Source organism: Asparagus officinalis, chromosome 4 (assembly GCF_001876935.1).
Source record: "Asparagus officinalis chromosome 4, Aspof.V1, whole genome shotgun sequence".
In the NCBI taxonomy this organism is placed as follows: domain Eukaryota; kingdom Viridiplantae; phylum Streptophyta; class Magnoliopsida; order Asparagales; family Asparagaceae; genus Asparagus; species Asparagus officinalis.
In genome coordinates, this window is record NC_033797.1 from 36,681,682 (window position 1) to 36,705,839 (window position 24,158).

General features: G+C 34.1%; 1 protein-coding gene and 1 non-coding gene across 3 annotated transcripts; one reads left to right on the top strand and one right to left on the bottom strand.

Annotated features, from left to right (window-relative positions):
- TRNAV-CAC lies at positions 1-74 on the top strand. Its single transcript has one exon. It is a non-coding gene; the product is annotated as a tRNA-Val (tRNA).
- On the bottom strand, positions 735-16,867 carry LOC109837195 (serine/threonine-protein kinase STY8-like). Of its 2 annotated transcripts, XM_020405330.1 has the most exons (12): positions 16,593-16,867; positions 14,114-14,350; positions 12,917-12,991; positions 11,664-11,744; positions 10,325-10,419; positions 9,003-9,123; positions 8,813-8,892; positions 6,042-6,104; positions 5,814-5,929; positions 5,641-5,726; positions 1,716-1,834; positions 735-1,094 (listed from the first exon to the last, which is right to left on the bottom strand). In XM_020405330.1, the coding sequence occupies exons 1-12, from the start codon at positions 16,629-16,631 to the stop codon at positions 953-955; spliced, it is 1,254 nt and encodes a 417-aa protein (XP_020260919.1). In that variant the 5' UTR covers positions 16,632-16,867; the 3' UTR covers positions 735-952. The 2 variants fall into 2 exon arrangements, with proteins under 2 accessions (XP_020260919.1, XP_020260920.1); XM_020405331.1 differs by lacking the exons at positions 14,114-14,350; positions 16,593-16,867 and adding an exon at positions 13,097-14,099.

Here is a 24,158-nt window from a genome sequence, read left to right on the forward strand (position 1 = left end):
GTCTGGGTGGTGTAGTTGGTCATCACGCTAGTCTCACACACTAGAGGTCCCCAGTTCGAACCTGGGCTCAGACACATTAAGTTGTTTTTTATCTTTTCCCCTCTCTCTCTCTCTCTCTCTCTCTCTCTCTCTCTTTTTGTGAAATTTAATTTCTTTCAAAAGCCTTATTCTTTCGTTACACAAAATAGCAAACGTCATAAAAATTTATTTCAAAGGCGTAAACAATTGCCTATAGCATTTCTTTACAATTTAATTTTAATAATAAATTTCCACTCCCTTTGTGACTCTGTACGTTGCATATAAGATGAGTTCGTTTCCTCCAGATGCGAGAAAACGCAAGGTTACTACAATTTTCCTTTCCTTTTATTTTATTTTAGTTTATTTATTTATTCATTTATTTTGTTGGTCTCCAGGACAAAGGAAGGAACTAGACGGTCTCTTCTGATAAATGTTTTCCTCGCATCCTTCAGGTTAATAATTCCCAATTATTTAAAATTATAAACTTACACGAGAGAGAAATTCCTTTTTCTAGATGCATCAATCCTAGTCTCAATCCATTTTACCAGCTCATACAACAACTTTTGTATCTCAAGCAAACGCTAAGTTAGCATACCAAAAAGTTGCTATTTCAGTCACTATACAATTGAGAAATACCATAGCGTAAAGAAGCTCCTAACTGCTCTCCAGCGAAAGTAAAACATCAGCATGTTTGTAACTGATTTAAAAGAATAATGTGCTATTCAACCCATAAAATATTATGCTCAGCAAAAGATAAATAACAAACAAGTACAGTTCTACACAGGATAAACTAAACATTGCAGCATGCTGGTTTCAGAAGAACATGAAAAGTCCATGAATTCTGATCAAACCAAGTGAGGGAATGACAGCAATGTTTCATAATGAAACAAGTATACGGAAATTTTGCAACAATCTCATACTACAGGGCTCATTATTACATGATGGAGCAGCGGTTGACACAGAATTTCATAAATTTCTTGTCCTGAAGGATTTCTTGGATAGCCTCAAGTTTGATTATGATGTTTTCAAAGCTGGGGCGTAACTGGGGATTCTCGTGCCAACATTCACGGAGCAATCTGGGGCATTACAGAATGTATTAGAAGCAAGAAAACTGGGAATTAAACAATCAAGACTAATAAAATAAAAAACCGATTTATAACTAAAAAGCCAATGAAAAAACTCAATTATATGGTTCATTTTCTCTGAATGCATTTAGTGAAATTGGTTCCTAGCTTCATATAAAACAACTTCAAACTAAAAGAGGTGTAGAAAATTATAAAAAAAAACTTTTAAATATTCAGATTCAACAGATTCTATTCTCTACGATCAGATGGCTCTAGGATAAGACATAATACAGAGTCGGTCTTAATTTCAGTGAAGTGTGAGGAATCAATAATTTCCCTCGCAGTTTTTCAGACTTAAACTTGTTTGACCTAAATACATTCTCAAGTGTCTTTGAATAATATCATCATTCTTATTTCTTAAATTACATCACAGTCATTAAACCATCTAACAACATCTGAAACGAAGTCTTTTAGAAATTCTGATAAATTTTATTATTTTTACTTTGAAATCAATTGCATTTTTATTATTCTTAACTCATGGTTGTCTCATTCATTATGTAGACACGCATCTAGCATGAAAAATATTAGTACAAAATCACATATAATATGGGAGGGGAAAATGTCTAGTCTCACGATTTAATTTTTTCTGGATATGCAACGGACGAAAGAGATGGTCTAGAATGTTCATAAGCTCGCTTGTCTGCTACAACCTCTGGTGACTCTGCCCTATTTGCAGGGCCCCCATGCAACATCTGCAACAAGACATCTCAATCAATGGCAAAGTGTTCATGTAATAACAAGAGCAATAAGAGAAGAAAGACAATATTTAGGCTTTTACAAGAGGACAAATAATAAAATAATCACATTCATAAACAAAGATGCACGAAAGTATCTTCTCCAGCAACTTGAGTTTAATTCTTCCCATGAGCAAAGTGACAGAGATTTCAGGTTAGTTCACGTGAATATTATTGCAAACCTGAGGGCCAAGATATGTGTTTTATGGAACATAATCATGTTGGGTTTTAACTTCAATTTTCTTAAAACAGATGATAAGGTGATTGATTGATTGTGGTGATTGATTGATTGTGATCTCATCTACAATTTCAAATATCTAATCCAAACAAATCATTTCATGAATTATTTGAAATCCCAATTATTAGATTAAACCTTATCTATTCACTAAATGATGATAAGATTATAAGATTTAAATGCATTGTCTTTTAATTTGAAATTTAATCTTATCTATAAGTCACTTCTGCTATAAATACATTCTGAAATACATCAAAAAAGACGAGGAAAGAAGAAAACCTCTCATTTTCAAAACCCTCATCTTCCACATCACAAAAAAAAGACTTTGCCCTTTCTCTTGCTGAGCAACGAAGCACCAAAAAGAAAATAAGGCCAAAAATCTACGATCCAAAGACATTTTCCTCAACCTGTGACCTTCTCTTACTTACAGCCAATTCATAAAAAAGAAACCATCTTGTTTCTTTCTCACTAGGGCCATCATCTTTAACACCACTCTTGCACGAAAGTCTGTTTTCGAATGGCTTTCAGTTGAGTTAAAAATGGACCAGAATTGTGGAATCCACGGATGATGCTTTCTGTCCCTTTGCCATTACCGCAAAAGGGTAAGCTAAATGGAAACGTTCGTCATCTCTTGAGAATGAAGTGACTAGGAAATGTGTATTCTCAAGGCTTTTCATAACTCAATCACAAGATGAAAATAAGACAAAAGAAATTTCGGCTGATAGGTTAAGAGAGAAGCGTCTTCGCAATCGAAGGAACAAGAAGCAGAAGGTCATCTCTAAAACAAACTTCGTGCAATTTGAGAACGACCATCCTATTGTGGTTGTGAAGCCTAACATTGATCTTCACAATTCTTTTGGATCTCTCCATGGGGATCATAAGAATAAGAAATAAAGAGCAAGCTCCACCAGTCAAATCGAAAGTATAATCAGTCTCTACTCGCATACGAAAGGCATATGCCAATGTCCGGAAGCAAAAGTGATTGGCGTCGCAACTCCAAAAGGTTGATGGGGCCAACTCTACACCATTGGAGAAACTTGATTAAGATGTCCATCCGTCGCAACTCCAAAAGGTTGATGGGGCCAACTCTACACCATTGGAGAAACTTGATTAAGATGTCCATCAAATCTTAAGTGCTAAAGTATAGAAGAGCCAACAAACGCTCTCTCCAAGATGTGATTCTGATGCAATGCATAGACGTAGAAATCTCGTCTGAACTCGTAGCTGAAATAAAGACGAGACGGAGGCACTGAAGGACCAAGAAAAAGAGGATGATGCTAGGACTTTCCATGCAAATCTAAATAGTGAGAAGCAAAATGACGCAATGATTGAAGATGTGGATCATGATGAAAAAAAGCCAATATTTATTCCAAAAAACTAGAATACTTATGTGTCCTTTTGGTAAAGGACGCTATGATTGAAGAAGATGCGGACATATAATTGACAACTACTAGCTCAGCTCTAAAGCATATCTACCAATTCATCCACCTTTACCAACTCTCTAGAGTATCTTCATCTCACAACTTACGTGTCCTTTTGGTAAAGGAAGTATTCTGATTTTCTGGAATAAATATTGGTTCTTCTTCATCATCGTTCGTATCTTCTTCAATTGTTGTGTCCTTTTGCTTCCCACTATTTTGATTTACATGAAAAGTCTCATCGTCATCCTCTTTATCTTTGTCCTTCATTGTCTATGACTCGTCTTTATTTTGTCTACGAGTTCAGACAATGCTTCTACATCTATGCATTGCATCAGAATCTCCTACGGTGTATACAGTATAAACCACTAATCCTCCAGGTTTATCAACCTTTGTCATTTTTGTTTTGGAGGGAGCATTTTTAGCTCTTCTATACTTTAACACTTAAAATTTGATGAACATTTTAAAAAAGAAGTCCAGGTCAAGTTTCTCCGACAATGTAGAGTTGGCCCCTTTTGGAGCTGTGACGCAAATCGCTTTTGCTTCTAGACAACGATACACGTCTTTTGTATGTGAGTACAGACTAATTGTACTTTTAATTTGATAGGTGGATCTTGCTCTTTAAGAGGTTTCACATTCTTCTAGTCCTCTTGAAGAGGTCCGAAAGAACTGTGAATATGAATGTCAGGCTTCATAGTCACATTAGGATGATCGTTCTCCTCAAATTGCACAAAATCTATTTTAGAGGTGATCATTTGCTTCTTGTTCTTTCGATTGCGAATGTGCTTCTTTGTTAACCCGTCAGCCTTAGTAGCCAAAATTTCTTCTTCTGTCTTACTTTTCTCTTGTGATTGAGCTACGAAAAGCCTTGAGAACATGCATTCCCCTAGTCACTTCATTCCTCTTGTGATTGAGCTACTGAAAGCCTTGAGAACATGCATTCCCTAGTCACTTCATTCTAAAGAGATGACAAATGCTTCCATTTAGCTTCTCCTTTTGCGGTAATGACAATAGACTGGAAGCCTCGTCCATGTCAATTATGGTCCTTTTTGGCAAAACTAACAGCCGTTTGAAAACAAACTTTCATGTTGTAGTGGTGTTTGAAGATAGTGGCTGCGGTGAGAAAGACAAAAAAATGGTTTTTTTCTTATGAGTTTGATGTAAGAAAGAGAAGGCCACAAGTTAAGGAAAGGTCTTTGGACCATGGTTCTTTTGGCTTTTTTTCTTTTTTGGCGCTTTGTTGCTCAGCAAGAGAGAGGGCAGTTTTTTTCAGGTGGAAGATAAGGGTTTTGGGAACAAGAGGTTTAGCTTCTTCCCTCTGCTCATTTCAGTGTGTATTTAAACCCCCCCCCCACCAAACAAAAACAAAAGAAAGATGGGGGGGAGAGAGAGAGAGGAAATTACAACTCCACACAGCAAGTAAGCACATAGGCTCCAATTTGAACGTGGTTATTGTGGGAGGCTCTACTGCAGAATAAAAGCCCACGGAGACATCCAGCTAAAGTAGCTGTATTTGGCTCTTTAATTTAACTAATGTCTTGAATTTTAAATATTGGTTCAAAATGAAAAGTACCCTGCAGATACATTATTCCACACATTTTCTTTTTGCGAGAAGTTCTCCACTGTTTATGAAAGAACATTTTGCAACTCAGGCCCCATGAGAGTCACAATAAGTTTAAGAACACTTAATGAGCGCAAGAACCTGAAACAAACAAGTTGAACCTAATTAAATCGTTAACTTGGTCAAGAATCCTAAAAAGGTCTAGGATCTAAAGAGTATGAAGACTTGTTCTTATCAAATCAGAATTATGCATGACATGTAAAGAACAAACACAAAATAATTGATATTGATCCTATTTAGACTATTTAAATAGCCCCCTGCAAAACTAAACCTCGCAGCGAAATAGTTAACCAACATTTCTAGAAAGCACTTTTCAAAGCGGAAAGTTACAAAATAAATGGATCTGCATATAATCTCAATGAAGAGTTGAAAACTAACAAGTAGTTATAGGATTCAGTGCTAGTGTAAGAATGTCAAGACAACTAGAGTATTAGTTAATCAGAATCAAGTGTAATGCTCGAAGTATCAGTTAGCCATGTTTTTATAATACCTCGTATACTATAAGAGCGAAAGAAAAGACATCTACACTTTTGCCATATGATTCCCGGCGGTAAACCTCAGGTGCCATGTATCGATCTGACAAGTTTAGACAAAGATAGGCACTAGATTGTTATAGTTTAAGAAGAGGAGAGTGCATAAGAAACAGACAGCTTGAAAACTCACATGATCCTGTTCCACCAGTCATTTTATATGAACCATAAGAATCCTTTTCTTGAGCAATCTTGCTCAACCCAAAATCTGTAACCTTCAGGCGACCTGCCTCGTCTTGTAAAACATTTCTGTTGCATTTAGAGCATAAAAACAAGGTTAAGTATCCAAATACTTAGATGGATAATCTACAAGCCGAAAACCAACTCATAACCGATCCATTGGGAGTAACCATTGTACGACCTTGGCGTCAAATCCCTGTGTACAATGGGATGTGGTTTATGCTGGTGAAGATAGTTCATGCCCCTAAAATTTCACGAAGATGAGCACATGAGAAGCAACCTTGATTATAGCATATAATAACAGCTATAGCAATGAAGAGATTGTTTCAAGCATTATAGAAGGTTGAGAGAATACGACCGACCTTCCAAGTCTTAAAATCTTTCAATACATTGAAAAGCTAACACCTTTATATTTTCCAAATATTGAATGTACTTGATGTAACTGTATGCAGTCAGATCAATCTAATGCCATTTACCATCCAATAATTCTTATCTTAAAACGCACAAAATTTACCAATTATAGTATCCGATATTGAAAGCTTTGGATGATCATGTCTAATCATATAGTGAGTTTAAGATAACCATAGCAATAAAAACTGGAACATGGCGGACTAGTCCACAATCATAGCCAATAACATGTTGGCATCCATGGGTGTATGAATTTATGCAATTCATCAGGTCAGGTTGATTTCTATGATTCTATCGCATTTAAGTCATATTTTAGAATGTCAACCTATAGTGTTCATGATAGATGATTGTCTGAGAATTTTCAAGAAAACACAAAAGAAGCTTATGAGCAAGGACATGGCAACATTCCAGCTTCAATACACTTGATAAAGCTTGAAATAGGTTAAGGCACTTCAACTATCTTATCATTTTGATCAGTTGATCCCAGTCTTGTAAAAAACCAGTGTAGGTGGCTGCATAAGTAGTTCAGTACTCAAGGAGCTTCAGGTAGAAAAACATTGTATAACCTAGTTCAGTGCAATGGTGGATGATGCTAAAATTTAAACAGTGAAAAATATAAACTTAATCACAAAGTAACAGTACAAATATTACCCACTAAATGCCCACATATTATTATCAATTTACACATATGTCTAAGATCAAGATTTGAAACTATTTCTGTGTTCTTTAATTACCATAGTATCAAGCTAGATATTTGTTCTTTTAGTCTTAAGAACTCAAAATGAAAAGTGTGGATCCCGGGATATGGCCAGAATACTCTTGGTACGGCTAGATGATCTGCAATAAAGTAGACTACATTCTCCACTACTCTTCATGATTGCCCAATGTCCCCCTCTTAAATTTGCCACCAAATATCAAATACGGTTGTTATGGTAAAATCAGGATTCACAACCAAATATCATATACGAACCTATGTAAATTACATAAGAAATGCACAATATTCAACTGATGCTGAAGAGTATAATAGATGATGAGCTAATGTTTACCATCGTAAGATCTCCATGTATAACTGGTTTAATTTAAATATGGTTGTAAAATTTCTCATGCCCTGTAAACCTGAAAGAAATGATAAGTCCCACTAAGATATGACTTTCCAGTTCCTGGTGAACATTAGCCCCATGTTGAAACAGGATAATTAAAGGACAAACAACTCAATGGGTTGCAATGGAAACTACTCATAGAACAGTGGCAAGGACAATCGTATTGTTCTTGTCTCCTTTGCAGCACCCTTCTTGATCTCCACATTTCACTGCTTCATGGTTTCAGATATCCCTTCTCGTCCTTGTCATTATCTTGCATCATCAGACCCTTGACCCATGTACAATCCTTTGAAAACCATTTTTATGTGTGTAAGGGAGTCCAAGACCATAAAATGAGTTGCAAAGCTCATGATAGCAAGCTTTATTAGCTCTTGAGTTTTAGTTCAAAGCTTAACAGCCTAACAACCAAGCCATGGTTATAAGTAAACTAGTTATGACAAACCTTACTTCTTCCACTTTATCATCCAACATTACATGCATACAGTGTGTTTAGGGAGAATAACTTCTCAACTTCAGCATTTGAATAAACATGGATATGAAGTGAATCTACCATATCCCTTTAGGATGTTAACTTTATCTTTGTAATTAGTTAGCACATTCACCTTGACCATTACTTGAAATTGATTTAGTTTTATTTATATATATTATCTCTATGTTTTTTACCTAAGGTCTTCATTGACATTGATTTGAAATTTCGGAAATATCTCCTTGGCTGGAGATTGCTATAAAAATAAGCGGTTTAATATGAAATAATTTGCTCTGTCTGATTATAGAAACTGATTTATTTTTTATCTTGGCTGAGATCAGTTATTATTGTCTTTGATTTTCTTTAGCTTGAAGTTCCTACATTCTCATCTCTACTCAAATTCCACAACATTCCCAAAGTTCTCTTTATGTCTCTACAATACGCCTAAGGTCTTCATTGACATTGATTTGAAATTTCGGATATATCTTCTTGGCTGGAGATTGCTATAAAAAGAAGCGGTTTAATATGAAATAATTTGCTCTGTTTGATGAAAGAAACTGATTTATTTTTTATCTTGGCTGAGACCAGTTATTATTGTCTTGGGTTTTCTTTAGCTTGAAGTTCCTCCATTCTCATCTCTACTCAAATTCCACAACATTCCTAAAGTTCTCTTTATGTCTCTACCATCTCCTTTGACACTCAATAGACATACGTCTTGCACTTCTCAAACTTATGCTGCCTCGAAATTTTACATCAAATCAAGCACTCCTTGTATAGATTATGGCTACAGAAAATAAACACCTGGCCATCAAATGTCATTACAGAACTTTCACTTAAAAATGAGATGGATTCTATAATTGTATAACACTAATAAAATCATTTGTAGACACCAAGATGTCCAGAGGAGAAACGGTGGTTCTAGTTTAAATTAATTAAGTCAAAATACTCGGAAATAGTGGAGAAAGAGTCTGTCTATACCTTGCAATGTCCAATGCATAAGCAACTGCTGTCAGAGGGTCAAGCCTGCCTTTGTTTTTCATAATTTCATACAAAGATCCCTGTGATTTGGTAAAACTGAGTTCTTAGTAGCCTTACGACATCTACTTGATAGATTTAGTTGACGACATGATTCAGATAGAAAGGAGCAATAAGTAATTGAGAAACTCACTTTTCTTAGATACTCTGTCAGGAAAATCAGACGATCAGGATGCTTCAGTACACCAAGAAACTGGACAATATTTGGGTGACGCAACCTTTGCCACAAGCCCAGTTCTTTCAAGAAACAGTTCCTGTTGTTCTTGTACATCAGTTAAATATCTATGTGAATTAACCGCTGAATAAAGTGGAAGAAGATCCCAAAGTTATCATCCTTGATACATTTTTCAAAAATGTTGTGTAAGAAAATTGCATTAAGTAAGAAAATTGTATTAAGTTGCAGGATGCTTTTTGGATGGGTGTCACAAGTGCTGGACAAAAAGGAGTCCCTTCAATCCAATTATTTACATTAAAGCAGCATAAAAGTTGGTGTTAACATTGTGAATTATCGCAAGCGTTAAGCAAAGAAAATAATTTGTTTGATTGAGCTTCAACCTCCAGGTTCTGACAAGTATTGCAATTTTGAAGTTGTAAAAGATAATCATGACAATGCCCAGAAAATACGCAAGCATACTTCATGATCGTAACATTGTCATCATCACTTAAACCAGCTGCTACCATGTTAGGGTCGTAACAAAAGTGACATTGACTTGAGAAACTAGATCAAATTCTAACAAAGTTTTGCTAACTAGCTACCAACCTTTACATGGGGAAAAAATCAAGGATAAGGAAATAATATGGGGAAAAAGTCGTGAGAGAAAGAGTATCAGTGCAGCTTGAGAAACCTACAAAATGCAGCAAAAAGCACAAGTATGGTTGTTAAAGTTTAAATATAAATGCTGTCTGCTTGCTTCACAGCACTACATACAGTTCCTGATTTAAAGCCTAAACTTTATAAATTGGATAAGGGGGCAGCAACATACAGAAAGCAAAAAAAACCTTAAATCTATCATCTCCTTCCTTTCTGAAAAGTCAAGTTGAATAAATGCACTAAAAAAGAAACATGTTTTGGAGCTAAGTGATTAACTACTCCTCAATAAGCTATTATAAATTTTCTTTCCAAAAAAGACTGCACCAAAAAGAAAAGGAAAAGTGCAATCATGGAAATCAAATCAGAATCAGAACTTGCCATTGACATAATCATTTTATTTATTTATTTATTTTTTTTCCTTTCCAAGGCATAATCATTTTAGTTGTTAAAGAAATATGGCGCTTATCATTTTTCATGTCCTTCAAAAAATACGCTAAGCATCCATGAAAGTGAGTAAACCACATACTATTTAGAAAACGAAAATTGGGATTCAGACAAGAACAGGAACTCAGAGACATAAATCTAACTAAACTAGATGTAGACATCCTGAATTAGCTTAATTGTCATAAAATCATAAAACTCACTTCACCCTGTCATTTGAAGCAATTGAAGAACGAATTGTTTTTGCAGCAACTTCTGTGCCACGCCATTTCACTAAATAGACTTCGCCATATGATCCCTATCCATATTTCAAAAGGATATTAATAAACCTATAAAAAAAAATTGGTCACAGTAACAAACAGTTTACCCAGAGGAGCTGTCTGGTAACATAGATAATCAATAGTCAATTGGGATTTCATAACATTATACTCTATGCAGAAGTCGAAACATGAACGTATTAATGGACTTTGCATGTGACATGTCTATTCTATTTCTACTACATAAACCTGTATGAACAAATTTCTAATGGGTAGTTTGAAAGGTACGTAACTAGCTACTTTTTTTGGAGGTGTCAAGTTACTGGCATACATTAATGGCCTCTGTTAAAGACTATGAAATAATAGGTTCTAAGATAAGAATTTTTTTACAACACTAAATATGGGAAAAGTAAATAGATAACGCTTAAGGGCATTGCTAATCCTTATATAGATAACAGGCATGAAATCATTTTTAGTGTGTTAATTAAGAAGTAACAAACAGATATAAATTAAATTAGGACAGTTAGGTTGGTTTGATAACAGTGTCTGCTCATTATTTGTTCTTAAGCTGTTGACCAAAAGTTGACTACCTAACATGCTATTTGAGCAAGATTATTGGAGGTCCTAGACATGCTGATATAGGTTGGTCATTTTTCTTCTGCAACTAGCAGAACTGTCTTGAGCTCAATCCTATCAAACATTTTGGGATAAAATTTTGCTGCTTTGTAGTTTCCAAAGAAGAACACTGTAAACCTTCTCTTCAGTGTTCTAAGTTCTTTTTTCTTGCACATACGTTCGCATTTACATGCCGGACAATAGTAAGAACATTAAAATTGTATGCTGTTACATCTTCTCATATGATAGACATGGGAGAAGTTATTCATTCTAAGGGGGCTGGAGAATTAAAGAGCTGATGGAGCTATTTGTCAAGCATGGAGATGTACACACCATATGAATTTAAAAGTTATTGACTTATCCCACTGTTCGGGAAGCTAGTGGAAATGTTGATCCTATAGGAGGGGGAAAAAGCCTTGCATGAAAAAGTTCAAGTGACCAAGTATAATTTTAGGGAAAAAAATAAAAAAATTGCCAATGAAGGAAACATCTATGTGACAGAGAGGATTATTTGTACAATGTAAATAAAGCCAAAAAGGCCAGTGAACAAAATCAATGAATCAGCATGAAAAGTTTCCTAGAGGACAGCAGGCTGAAAACTAAAAGTAATCAAGAGATCAAATCAGCAACCACTAGTTAATATTTAGCATTGAGAACCTATAATACTTACCTCTCCAATAAGAACTGAATCATCCATGTCAACCTCTGTGTGATCAAGTTCATAGCAAGGGTTCGAGGCATCAAGCTCCACCTTAGACAAAAATGAAGCAAGATTCAACAATTTAGGACATAAAACCTCAATTTAGTAAGGTTCATAATGATGCTGACCACACCCATGCATAAGAAAGCTTAGCTAATGATGTCTTTAGTATGAGATTTAGGGATTCAGGAAGATTCCTTTACCAAATATTCATCTTCAAAAGAACTTAGTTGATAATGCTTTTCTGATAGTGATGATAATATAAATTTTGAGGTAGCTGTAATGCACATTTATAGTATAGGTATAATTCAATTACCCAAGATCTAAAAACAAGGCAGCAGGACTCAAATAAAAATTGCTTTAGCGTTCATGACCATATTCTGATATCCTTTAGTTGACTAGTGAACATGATCATGACAAATTACAAAAAAGTTAATTGTCAAGCATGCTGAAGTTCCTACGCAAAAAATTCTGTTTTGACATACAATAACAACAAAACCTTTAATCCCTAATATCAACGTAGCTCAGATAAATCTTTTTGTCCATGCACTTCTATTGATGGCCACCTCCCGTGTTAAGCCTCCAAGTTCAATGTAAAGGATTAATCTTGAAACAAGTTTGTGCAATAACTCCAACCAGTGTTGTGGCTAACGTCTTTATTCTCTCATTGTCAGCCCCAATCCAAGAAAAAGGAGGATTCTTGCATTAGTTAGATGAGGGTCAGAATAAGAAAGTGGTATCTCTATGTAAATGACTAAATTTTAGCAACCAATAGTTCCTGAATATTAATTAAAGAAAGTACAAATCCTTAAATAGTTCCTGAATATTAATTAAAGAAAGTACAAATCCTTAAAGTTAAAAACATTATTCATGCATCTTAGTCTAAATGTTGATTACAATTTACTGCAATATATATAATAAAAGTGTACAATCATCAATGAATAAATTCAACATAAAAATTAATGTTGTGAATAAACTGCACAACAGATATCTTTCGGAGATGCAAGGAATGATGATTAAATTACATCCATATGTACGTATTTTACGAGATGAATCAAACAGTTGAAATGTAGAAATATATAAAATATCAAAAGAACCGGACTCCTAATAACGACCACAATAAACATCAGTTGTTATTAAAGTCTAATCTAATTGCAATTTTTCCACAAACAACAGAACATTCAAACAGTAGAAGCTATTAATATTGTCAATGAAATAATTACCGGATCTGTTCCACCATGTGCCTCTAGAATCTTGCAAATATCCTCATGTTCAAAACTGCGAGCATCTGATAATGGCTGCAAAAATAATATACTATTTCCTTTATTTGGAATTTGACTACACCAGTAAAATTACAGTAAGTAACATCACAAAAAAATACAAATGGAAGAAAGCAAGCATACGAAAGCCATCAAAATATGCATTGTTCTTGCCACCAGAATATGCGAGAAATTGCTCATCCACCAGAAGCTGCTCAAAAGATTTTGACTATAATCTGTATGGTAGAACGGGCCACAGGTACATAAATTTAAAAAAGGATAGATGACTGATGAATCTAATTACATAGATCATAGCTGTCGACTTTTCCATAACAGATAATATATTAATGATAATATAGTTGTTGATAATTCGATAGTACTGCAGTATATTTTATTTTAGGAAACCGATATTCTAATACTTTTACATTACATCACATGGTATTTTAACATGAAGATTTTAAGAATCAGTATAATGTGTTGGAACTAGAAAGAGCACTGCCCAGCAGGAGCCATCTCTTATGTATTCGACAAGGCAGGTCCTGAGCTTCATCGAGAAGAATTGTTTGTCGGCCACACAAGATGCTGTTAATTTATAACCACAAAGAAATTACAACTGGCAAACTTTCATGACATGTTTAAGGAATGTTCTATACATGTCATAAAGAGTGTATAACAAGTATCATATCTGAAGAAAACTGAATTTGATGATAGGAAGTCATCATTCGATACAAGTCAACTTATTCTATATACTCATATATAACCTAAACTGTCAGGGAAGTGCACCAAAATTATAAGCATTGATATCATGTTTGATAGGCATCTGACATGTGTTCAATGATCTTCCTATAAAAAAACATGTTCAATAAGGACACAGCTTCATGAATTCAATGATCTTCCTATAAATGTCTTGTTCAACAAGGACACAGCTCCATGAAGGGAAATCAACCTTTTCTGCCCTTCATAATCAATCGATATGACAATTTATATATGAATTGGAAAAAAAAAAAAATAATAACAATAAAGCTAATATAAAGAGATGCATCAATAGCAGAAACAAATGTTGTGCGCGGCATAAAATTATAAATGAGATTTATTTGACAAGCAACACCTTGAGCATAAAATGCATTTGTGCATCTAGTTCATATGCAATAGTCAACTTACTGTGCGCCCCCAACGATCTACAGAATTCACATTAGCCCCTTTCACAAGTAGCAAATTCACAATCTCAGTGCAGCCTTCACAAGAAGCCAAATGGAGTGCAGTTCTCTTATCATAGTCTGCTAGGTTTGGTGAAACCCCGCTCTCAATTTCTTTTATCACTCCATTTTTATCCCCCTTGCTTGAACAGTATAGAAGGCGGTATGGGCCTTCAAGGTCAATAGGCTTGGGTTGACTACTCTGTCAACAAGATGAAAATATATCTGTAAATAATAGCGTGAAGACACAGAAATAAGTGCAGAAACTAAGAAAAACAAAGAATTAAATAGCGTCAAGATTTAAATTTACAGGGACGTTATAAACCTAAGAAAATAATGCAACTCAAGTGACAAGACAACTTCAACGTTAGACAAGAATATCAGACAGACTGGCTCTGGCTGGCTAACCAAACCAAAGTTTGTCGCATGCTGGTTACTCATGATAGATGAGTTTCTGAAGAGAATTTCACATGTTGTCATGCTGGTCATGTAAATCATGCAATTCATCCATCTACATGATATAAGAAACTATATTTCAAGAACACAAACAAAAAACACAACGTTCATCCATCTACATGGTAAGCATGCTCCTATCTTATTACATGGTTGTCGCATTAAGGTTTTTGTTTCAATGAAATCCATGGACCATTATGACCTCAAAACTTAACATATACTATTAAATGTTTGTGTCAGCGCGAACGTTCATGTGTATAAGTGAGAACAGTACCTGGTAGAGGTGGTAGGATTCAAAGTGATAGAAAGAGATAAATTGCCAATTTGCCAATGACCCTTCAACTTTTAGTAAAACTAAAAAGAGAAAAGAATCTATAGTGCATACTGATGTCCAAGAAATACCTAAAAGTAACTACTTTCGTTATTTAGCATCAATGATTTGTCATGATGATGAGATTGAGGATAATGTTGTCCATCAAATCAAGTCAGGATGGTTAAAATGGAGGAGTGTTTCGCGAATCTTATGTGATCGTAGAATACCTATAAGACTATAAGGAAAATTCTATAGGACGGTTATATGACCAACAGAGCTTTATGGATCGGAATGTTGGGCAATTAAAAAACAACATGCGCAAAAAATGAGTGTAGATGAAATGAGAATGTTACAATGTCTTGTGGGTATACACTAAAAGATATGATAAGAATTGAGTACATCCGTGATAAATTATAGGTTGCTCCTACTGAGAAATGAGGATAAAATGAAAGAGGTTTGACTAAGATGGTTTGGTCACATGTAATGGAGACCACTTAGTGAACTGGTTAGGAAAAGTGATAATATTATAGTTAATGGGACAGAGATCTAGAGGTGGTCCTAAAAGAACTTGTTGGGAAGTATTAAGAAGGATGTGGTAATGGTTAACTTAACGAAGGAGATGGCCCATTGTAGAATAGAATGGAAAAATATGATTCATGTAGCTAACCCAAAACATTTGGGATAAAGGCTTTATTTTTTGTTGATGTTGTTCACCCTTCAACTGTCACTCCCTTCACCAATAACCACTCTCAAGTCTCCACTTCAAATCATATGTATACCACCTGCGACAGGGCATCTGGCATGAACTCTTGACATTGTTTATTTAAAAAAAACACTTCACTGGTGCTCCAACATAAGAAGCTCCAGGTTATCAGTTTTATGTTAAATTGACGTTTCCCATCCAGTAGAACTACATTAAATAACAATCCTTGTTCCAGTTCTCTCCTCTTAAGTACCATAATTCTTCTTCGCATCTTTGTTCCAAAGACAAAACCTTTCAAAGCGAACCAAACCATATTGGAGTTTGTTAAGTGATCAATTTTTTATACTTCAAACCTGGATCAAAATTTTTGGGGTTTGCTCATCTCCAGAAACCTATTGGGAACCAAAAGTATTTTACTTGGCTATGTGAGGTGGATCATTTGCTTCTTTTCTTCTGTCGACATAAGCTAAGATACAAGATTTTTCAATCAAAATATGATGTTGCTGTCGTCTCTAATACGATTTGTAAGAAATCCATCTAATTTATGTGTCATGTCATCTTAAAAATAAAAGAACTGATATTTCTTATGAAAATTTGTTATTTCAAATGGAGAATGTGCTCCATCGTCTCTAAAACCCTTCTTGAGCACATATAGACTACAATTTTTTTGTCAAAAAAATTAGACAATAAAAAAAATTCTGGGTAGTTAAAGCTTGTTTTGAATTTGTATAATGAGTTGAGGTTTTTTTACTTTGGGATTGAGATAAATTTTAACGAAGTTTAAGCCATAAAGATATTGAACATTTTAGATAAAAGATTCAATCATAGGTAATGGGTTCATAGCATTATAATCATGAACAAATACTCGCAACTGAAACATGATCTCATAATAAAATAGCAATTTATGTCGGTTCTCTAACGACTAATCAAACAGAAAACAGATCAAATGGGGATCAAGGGTAGTAAAGATGCTACCTTTGAGCGCTGCATCGGATTGCAAGGGCAGCCCTCCATGTGAGAAGGTATCGGATCGGTGCGGATCCAGGGAAAGGGGGCGAGATCGAAAGGAGGAAATGAAGAGAGGATAAAGATCCAATGGAGTCCTCATCGCCCTTTTTAGGGTTTCGGATTTAACGAGAGGGGTCTCTGTCGAGAATGGGAGATGTGATCGAGGAGGAAGAAGAGTTTGGACGTGGAGGGAAGTTTGGGATTGGGGGTTTAGGGTTTTAATATGAGTTAACTTCAACGGTTTTTCCTTCTTCCGGAAGAACATAGAACAATTTTTCACTGTAGACCCGATCTGCGTTTTTATTACCAAAACCGACCGAAAATTTTTTTAATTACCAAAATCGACCCGTTTTATGCCACGTAGGCTTAAGCTCATTTCCTAATTAGTCGGGGTTGCCAACCCCGACTGTTTAGGAATTGTTAAACCCCAATTAAATCAGGTTTAAGGCTTCTAATTACGGTTTAACAACTCCTAAACAGTCGGGGTTGGCAACCCCGACTAATTAGGAAATGAGCTTAAGCCTACGTGGCATAAAACGGGTCGAATTTGGTAATTAAAAAAAATTTCGGTCGGTTTTGGTAATAAAAACGCAGATCGGGTCTACAGTGAAAAATTGTTCGAAGAACATAATAAAGTTTAGTATCTTCTTTGTAAGTTTTTTTTTTTTTTTTTTGAAAATCTGATGAGAACTCGCAGCCTTTTAAAAATTAAAATTTAGTGACAATTTTTTTAGAGCGAAAAATTATAATAATTTATGAAACCTTAACAAAAATTCGTAGTAGTTTTTAGAAATAAAATACATGATAAGCTTTTTAAATTAGCCTGTAAAAATTTTCTTTATTGTATGTGTGTTATCTTTTAGAATATAAAATTATAACTCCTAATCTTCATTGCAGTTTTGGAGTTTTGCGTACAACGGCATGGATTTTAAGTTGGTACCAGACCCCATCCAGATTCTAATTTTGTTGGCTATAAATTTTGAAGCAGCTTGCACAAATATGTTAGAAAATAAAATATAAAAATTATAATATTCACTATAACTTCTGATTTTTTTTTTTTTTTGCTAATAACTCTCTTTGAAGGATTAACTACATGATCTTGATTGTTGAAGATGTGAATGAGTTCTCCGTGGGGGGCTGGGTTTGATTCACGGGTGCGCCAAGGGCACGATAAAAAAAAGAATAAGTTCTCTCTTAAATAAATTATAGGAAACAATAAAGAGATTTGAGTGATATTTACTTTGAATTAGAGATAATACTGGCCAAAAAGTTAATTATGATAATCATTTGCTCTATGTAAAACCCCAAAATTTTTATAATGAATATATGTGAATTATTAGTAATAAATAATTCCTTTGTGATAAATAATCATATATATATTAGATGAATGTGATTATCAGTGTTTGGGAACCCAACAAGTGTTTATATGTGAGAGAAATTGAGTGGTTTGAGCATCGTGTGGTAAATCAATCTAGGCAGGGATTTTTCTTCTGAGCGGTCGACCGCAGTGGACGCGGCGGTCGACTGCACATCAGTCTCGCACTCAGGAAATCTCTTTCCTGTTGTGCGGTCGACCGCCCAACAGGCAGAGAGTTTTCTGGGTTCGGGTCTAAATGGGTTTCGGGTCGGGTTGTGGGTTAGTATATATGCTAATGAACCCAAGAGAGCCTCTTTTCATCTGAAATCAGAAACCCTAGCCCCCCTCTCTCCCCTCAAACCCTAGTTCTCACTTCTTGGTGATTTGGGAGGAGCTTTGAAGGGTTTTTCAGCGGATTTTTGGTGGATTCAGCGAGAGGGATCATCTTCCTTCAGATCTAGGGCTTTGTTCTCATCAGAGGCGAGTAACATCTCGCCCAACTTCTTCCCTTTTATGTTTTCATGTTTAAATTTGAGTTTTAATTCGGTTTATTGGGCCTAAAATCGTATTTTTGTAGATACAAAAGATCCTTATGACATATGGCATGATAATCAAATGTTTCATATTTTAAAAACACACCAACGAACTGTATTAAAGAGATCTAGATCTGAAAATGGTTTTAAAAAGAGTAAATTTCTGTTTTCATTGAATAAACAATATTTAAACCATGTTTATATATGTTTGGGATCTTGATGATAGATTTTAAATGTCTAATTTCGTTGTCTTTTGTTTTATGACTTTGTAAAAATGTTAGATTTACATTAATATAGAAATCAGCGAATTTGATTGTGATTTGAAGCTGACAGAAACCCTAACTGGGCTTCTGTCTACTTCGCGGTCGACCACGGTGGACGCGGCGGTCGACCGTTCTGTAACGTTTCCAGCAGAAAAGTTTCTGCTCTTTGAGCTGTCGACCGGCATGACCTCTGCGGTCGACCGCTGCTCAGTTTTGAGCCCAGTGAATCTCGGCTCTGTGAGCAGTCGACCGGAGTGGTCTCTGCGGTCGACCGCTGCACAGTTTTGTGCATACTGACTTTTTGTTGATCTTTTCGCGTGTTCGAGTGATCACCTCATTTATCTCCCACTAGTTTGCGATGTTAGTGACTTATCTACACATGGGGGTTGACTTTTAACATAAATTTAGACCCGCACATTGAAACACGTGCAAGATTTGGGATATGTATATCTTTCCACATATACTAGTGACAATTTTGCCTCTTTGTTCATAGTCCATGTGTTGGGCATACATTATTATTAATCCATGTGTTGGATACTTATCATCTTGGTCCATGTGTTGGACATGCATTCTATTCAGTCCATGTGTTGGACATGCATTACTTTTAGTCCATGTGTTGGACATTTTTGCTAAACCATGAGTATGATACACATTTGAGTTTGGAACACGATATATTGATAAAGTTGGGACATGATAGCTAGACGTTTAATTTATATAGTCTATGTTTTGGACACTTAATCGTTTTCTGACATATCACTTATGTGAGTTTGACATGACACTATGTTTGAAAGTAGAGATGTGTTTTGTTTTTTTTTAATTTATTCATTTATATAATAGACTTTGGGTTTGGTGTTTAGGGATTTACAATTTGAGATACAAGGTATATACATGAGGGTTTCCTTGTTTGGATTATTTCGCTCGACGTACCTATGCTCGTGTTGAAATTTCCTAAGTACTAAACCCATTATTCTTAGGACAATTGATTATATATATACGTTTAGTGATAACTGTATTTTTCATATACAACGAGCCCTCTCCCTTGGGGTTGGTTGTGATGTTGCTTGCTAGCGTTTTGACGCTCGTTGTCCCTCCCCCTTTCAGGTAACGAGCTAGGAGCCCGGAGAGTCGCAGGTTGATGGCGACACACTTTAGTGTTCAGCTATCTATTCTAGTTATGCTTTATTTTGGAGCTCCACTGTAGTTTTTGTTAGACATTCAAGGACTATTTTATAGATGTTGTAAAGGTTGTATGCCTTATTTCCTTTGCTCAGACTTGTTGTATTTGAGACTTGTTAAGAACTCCAGTTTATTCATTTCAGACATTTACTTTGTATTTCTGTATGTTGGATGATGAAATATTATTTTGATCTCTATCATTTCATCAATTATCTCTCGTATTATCTTTTACTTGCTTTTGTACCTACACTTGTTATTGACTCTACTAGAGTGATAGAATTGTGATGGTGAAATATGTTATCGCACGGTGTGGTGCATGGCAGGTTTGACATTCTTGGTTTTACCTTGGACTGCAGCCTTGTGTGAACCCAGGGGCGTCACAGTTGGTATCAGAGCTCTAGTTCCAGTATCCTTAGGATCATCCTGTGTCGAGTCGTGGAGCTAGGGTAGAGTTTCTTAGGATTCATGTGTAGAGTCCGTAAGGAGTTCCTAGTATGAGTGAGGATGATATATGCGTATATCTCAAAATTTAAATTTTTTTTAATAACTATTTTGTGTAAATTTAAAGTATTTGTGTGAATTTTTTTTATAACTATTTACATGTGGTATGAGTGAGGCTCGTATTCATACTTTTTGGCTCTATAAAAGACACAATAATTTAGAGTGCATAGCTTATATATCGTATTAGTTCATGTCAAAAAGTAATAATTTAAAAGTTATGATGTTGGTAAATATCATGTTGGTAAATAAATAAATGTCATTATAGCTCCTATTTATATTAAATTTAAAAGTAATAATTTAAATTATTATGCACCAAATATTAGTTCATGTCAAAAAGTAAAGTAATCTATGGTCTATATATCTATATAGTCAATCAATCATACGTATTAAAGTTATGATAACCACAGACAAAATTATATGGTGGGTTCACATTAAAGATAATTTATAAAAAATAGTACATTAAAGTCAAAATCTTTTTAACTACTATATAGATTGTCTAAATTTTTTTTTGCATATATAAACTATACTGCCTAGGAATAGTGATATGCATACTTAACTATGGCCTAATAATCTTAAGAACGACTTACTCTTCAATATCATCATTAATTAACGTATCTTTGCATTACATTGAAAACATAATGAAAATTTAAAAAACTACAAAAGAAACACCCTCAAAAGTTATAAAAATTATAAAAAACATCCTAAAAATTTGTAATTTACAAATAAACAACTATTAAACATTACATTGAAATCAAGGAATTACGAAAAATTATTGAAAATTTTCAAACTTTGGAGGGGTAATTTGCAATGTACTAAACTTTAAGGGTGTTTTTTGTAAATTCAAATTTAATAGGTTTTCAATTAATTATGTTCTTTTTAGAAAATTGATGAGTAATATTGATCATGAAATATTTTCCTAAACCTATACTTTTAAAGGGAGTATAATATTTTTTATAATTTTTTAATTTTTTAGGGGTTGTTAGTAATTTTGTATATTCATTTTAGTGTCTATAGGTTAGAAATTCTTATAGTGTTTTTTGTAAATTATGAATTTTAGGGGTTTTTATAATTTTTTAAACTTCGCCTTTTCTACATATTGTAAATTGTTTATAGACTATTTATAATTCCTATATTTTCAATTTACTAATGAGTTTGAAATTCTCGGGGGTTTTTTTGTAAAATTTGAATTTTGAGGTTTTATTTGTAATTTTTGAAACTTTTACGGTGCTTTATATAAATTATAAATTATGTAAAGGATATTTGTAATTCCTATATTTTCAATGAACTATTAGGTTGGAAATTATTAGGATTTTTAAAAATTATATAATTTTAAAGGTTTTATTTTGTAATTTGTAAAAAGTTTAGTGTTTATTGTAAATTCTATAAATTTTTGGGGGTTGTTTGTGTTATTTGTCGGTTTTTAGTGTGTTTATAACTTTGAAAGTTTCAAGGTGTTTTTCATAAATTTTGAATTTTTAAAGGTGTTTTTATAATTTTTTAAAACTTACAATATATTTTCTCCAAAGTCAAAAAATCTTTTAGTTTCTAGCATATGTTTTTCAGATTTCTTACTGAATTGAAATAAGTAAAATTTATAATTTTTAAGATGTTTTAATAAAATCTTAAATTTGGAGGGGTGTTTTTACAATTTAAAAAAACTTAGAGGATATTTTTTACAAAGTCCAAAATTTTTAAGTGTTGGCTAGCATATGTTTTTTAGATTTCTATACGAATTGAAATAAATAAAAGATTTGAATTATATCAAACGTATCTCATTTATCCAATAACACGTTAAGTCTCATTATAAATAGGATAAATCATTTAATTGTCAATTCAAAGAAGATAGTATAATTAGAATAGATTATGATAACAATGTAATATTCAAAAAAAGTTAAGGGTAATATTAACCATGGAAAGATTTTCCTAAACTCGTAGTTTTAAAGGGAGTATATAATATGATTAATGGATAAACCCCCCTTAACTATGAAAATGTGAGATAACATCCCCAAACTTTCCTCACTTAACACCCCTCAAATATGAGCTGCGTTTTAGAAAACTCCCCGCTATTTTTATTTGGGAAATCCTCTCAAGATAACCCCCCTCCGATTTTCAAATTCAAGAAACCCTTCATGAACTCTTCTTACTTTGCACCCTGAAAGCTAATGCAGTTCGGTCTAACATGGCACACGACAAGGAGGTGATCGGAAAAATACCCAAAAAACCCTTAATCATAAAATAATTACCTTGATTTTTTTAGGATAAGAGAAAAAAAAAGAAGAAAAAAGGGGAACGTTGTAAATTGATGAATGTCTCTTTTTTATTAGTTGGAGGTTTCTTTATAACTGAATGGGTTGATTTTCAAAAAGATATTTTTGTTGGCCTTTTTGTTTTGACGATGTTTAACAAACAATTTACGACTAATGTTGTTTATCTAGTATTTATGATTTTTTATTTATTGTAGACAAACAACATGTCGGAGGATGGATAGAATCGAGCATTCACGATCATATCCAATGGAGGTTGGCGGAATTGTGGTATGAAGCTACGCAATTCAAGTTGAAGATCCAAGTTCAAGCTTCATCCACAAGTGTACCAAGTCGATATACTATGCGTGTTAGTACTTTAAGCTCAATCATATACACACACGTTTTATTGGTTTCTATGTATATATATATATATATATAGTTATATATATACACATCTTGCTTTTTGGTTTTATCCACAAACAAAGTTTTTACAAACAAATTCCAAAAATTATTTATACATGTTCGTTTTCTATGTGGATAAGTTGTTTTGGTTTAAATTCATAGATATGAAACAAATATATATTCATATACATACTCATATGTTTCATATTCTATTGTATTTATGAAAATATTATATTCATTGTTTATAGACTTCATAACAATAGTTTATATCTTTCTTTAAGTCTATAAAATCAGTTTATAGAGTTTCAAAACATGGTTTATGTCCAATGTTAAAAACAAGTATTTTTTTATTTATATGTTTTGGACTATTTTGTAAATGAGGATATTTCTCATTTGGGAGATGCTTTTTAAAAACCAGTTTTTGTAGCATGTGTATTATCATGTTTATAATTATTTCCCAAAGTTTTACATTTTTCTAAATTTGTTTGATATTTTTAAACGAGTTTTTAAAATCAAAAAACAACTTTCAATACTTGTAAAAGCTCTGTGTCTGTTTGCGGTCGACCGCCACAGTCGACCGCCTGGAGTCTAGAGACCCAGATTGTTTTTTAGAAGCTCGCGGATGGTCGATCGGATGAAGTCCAGAGAGTTTTACAGTCGATCGCCACGGTCGACCGGCTGTTGTCCTGAGCCCAGATTTTGTTTCTGAGCTGCTCGCGGTCGACCGCGCGTTTTCCACGGTCGACCGCCGAAGTTACCGTTGGCTTCCAACGACTATTTCTAGAAGTTGTTTTTGGGTTAGTTTTTTTTTTTGGGTCTTTTCTTACCTTTCTCCTGGCTTTGGGGTTTCATATAAATACCCCATTATACCTCAGTTCTTAATTGATCTAAGAAAAGTTTAAACAAGTTTTTAAATGCTGTTTAAGTGTGTTTAAGTTTAGTTTAAAGTTTGTTTGGTTTGTGAAGAAGCTTTACAAGTGGAGGAGATCATCTACATTGTTTGAGCTCCATTTTAATCCATCTCTCCATCTTGTTGTTTCAGAGAAGAATTTCTA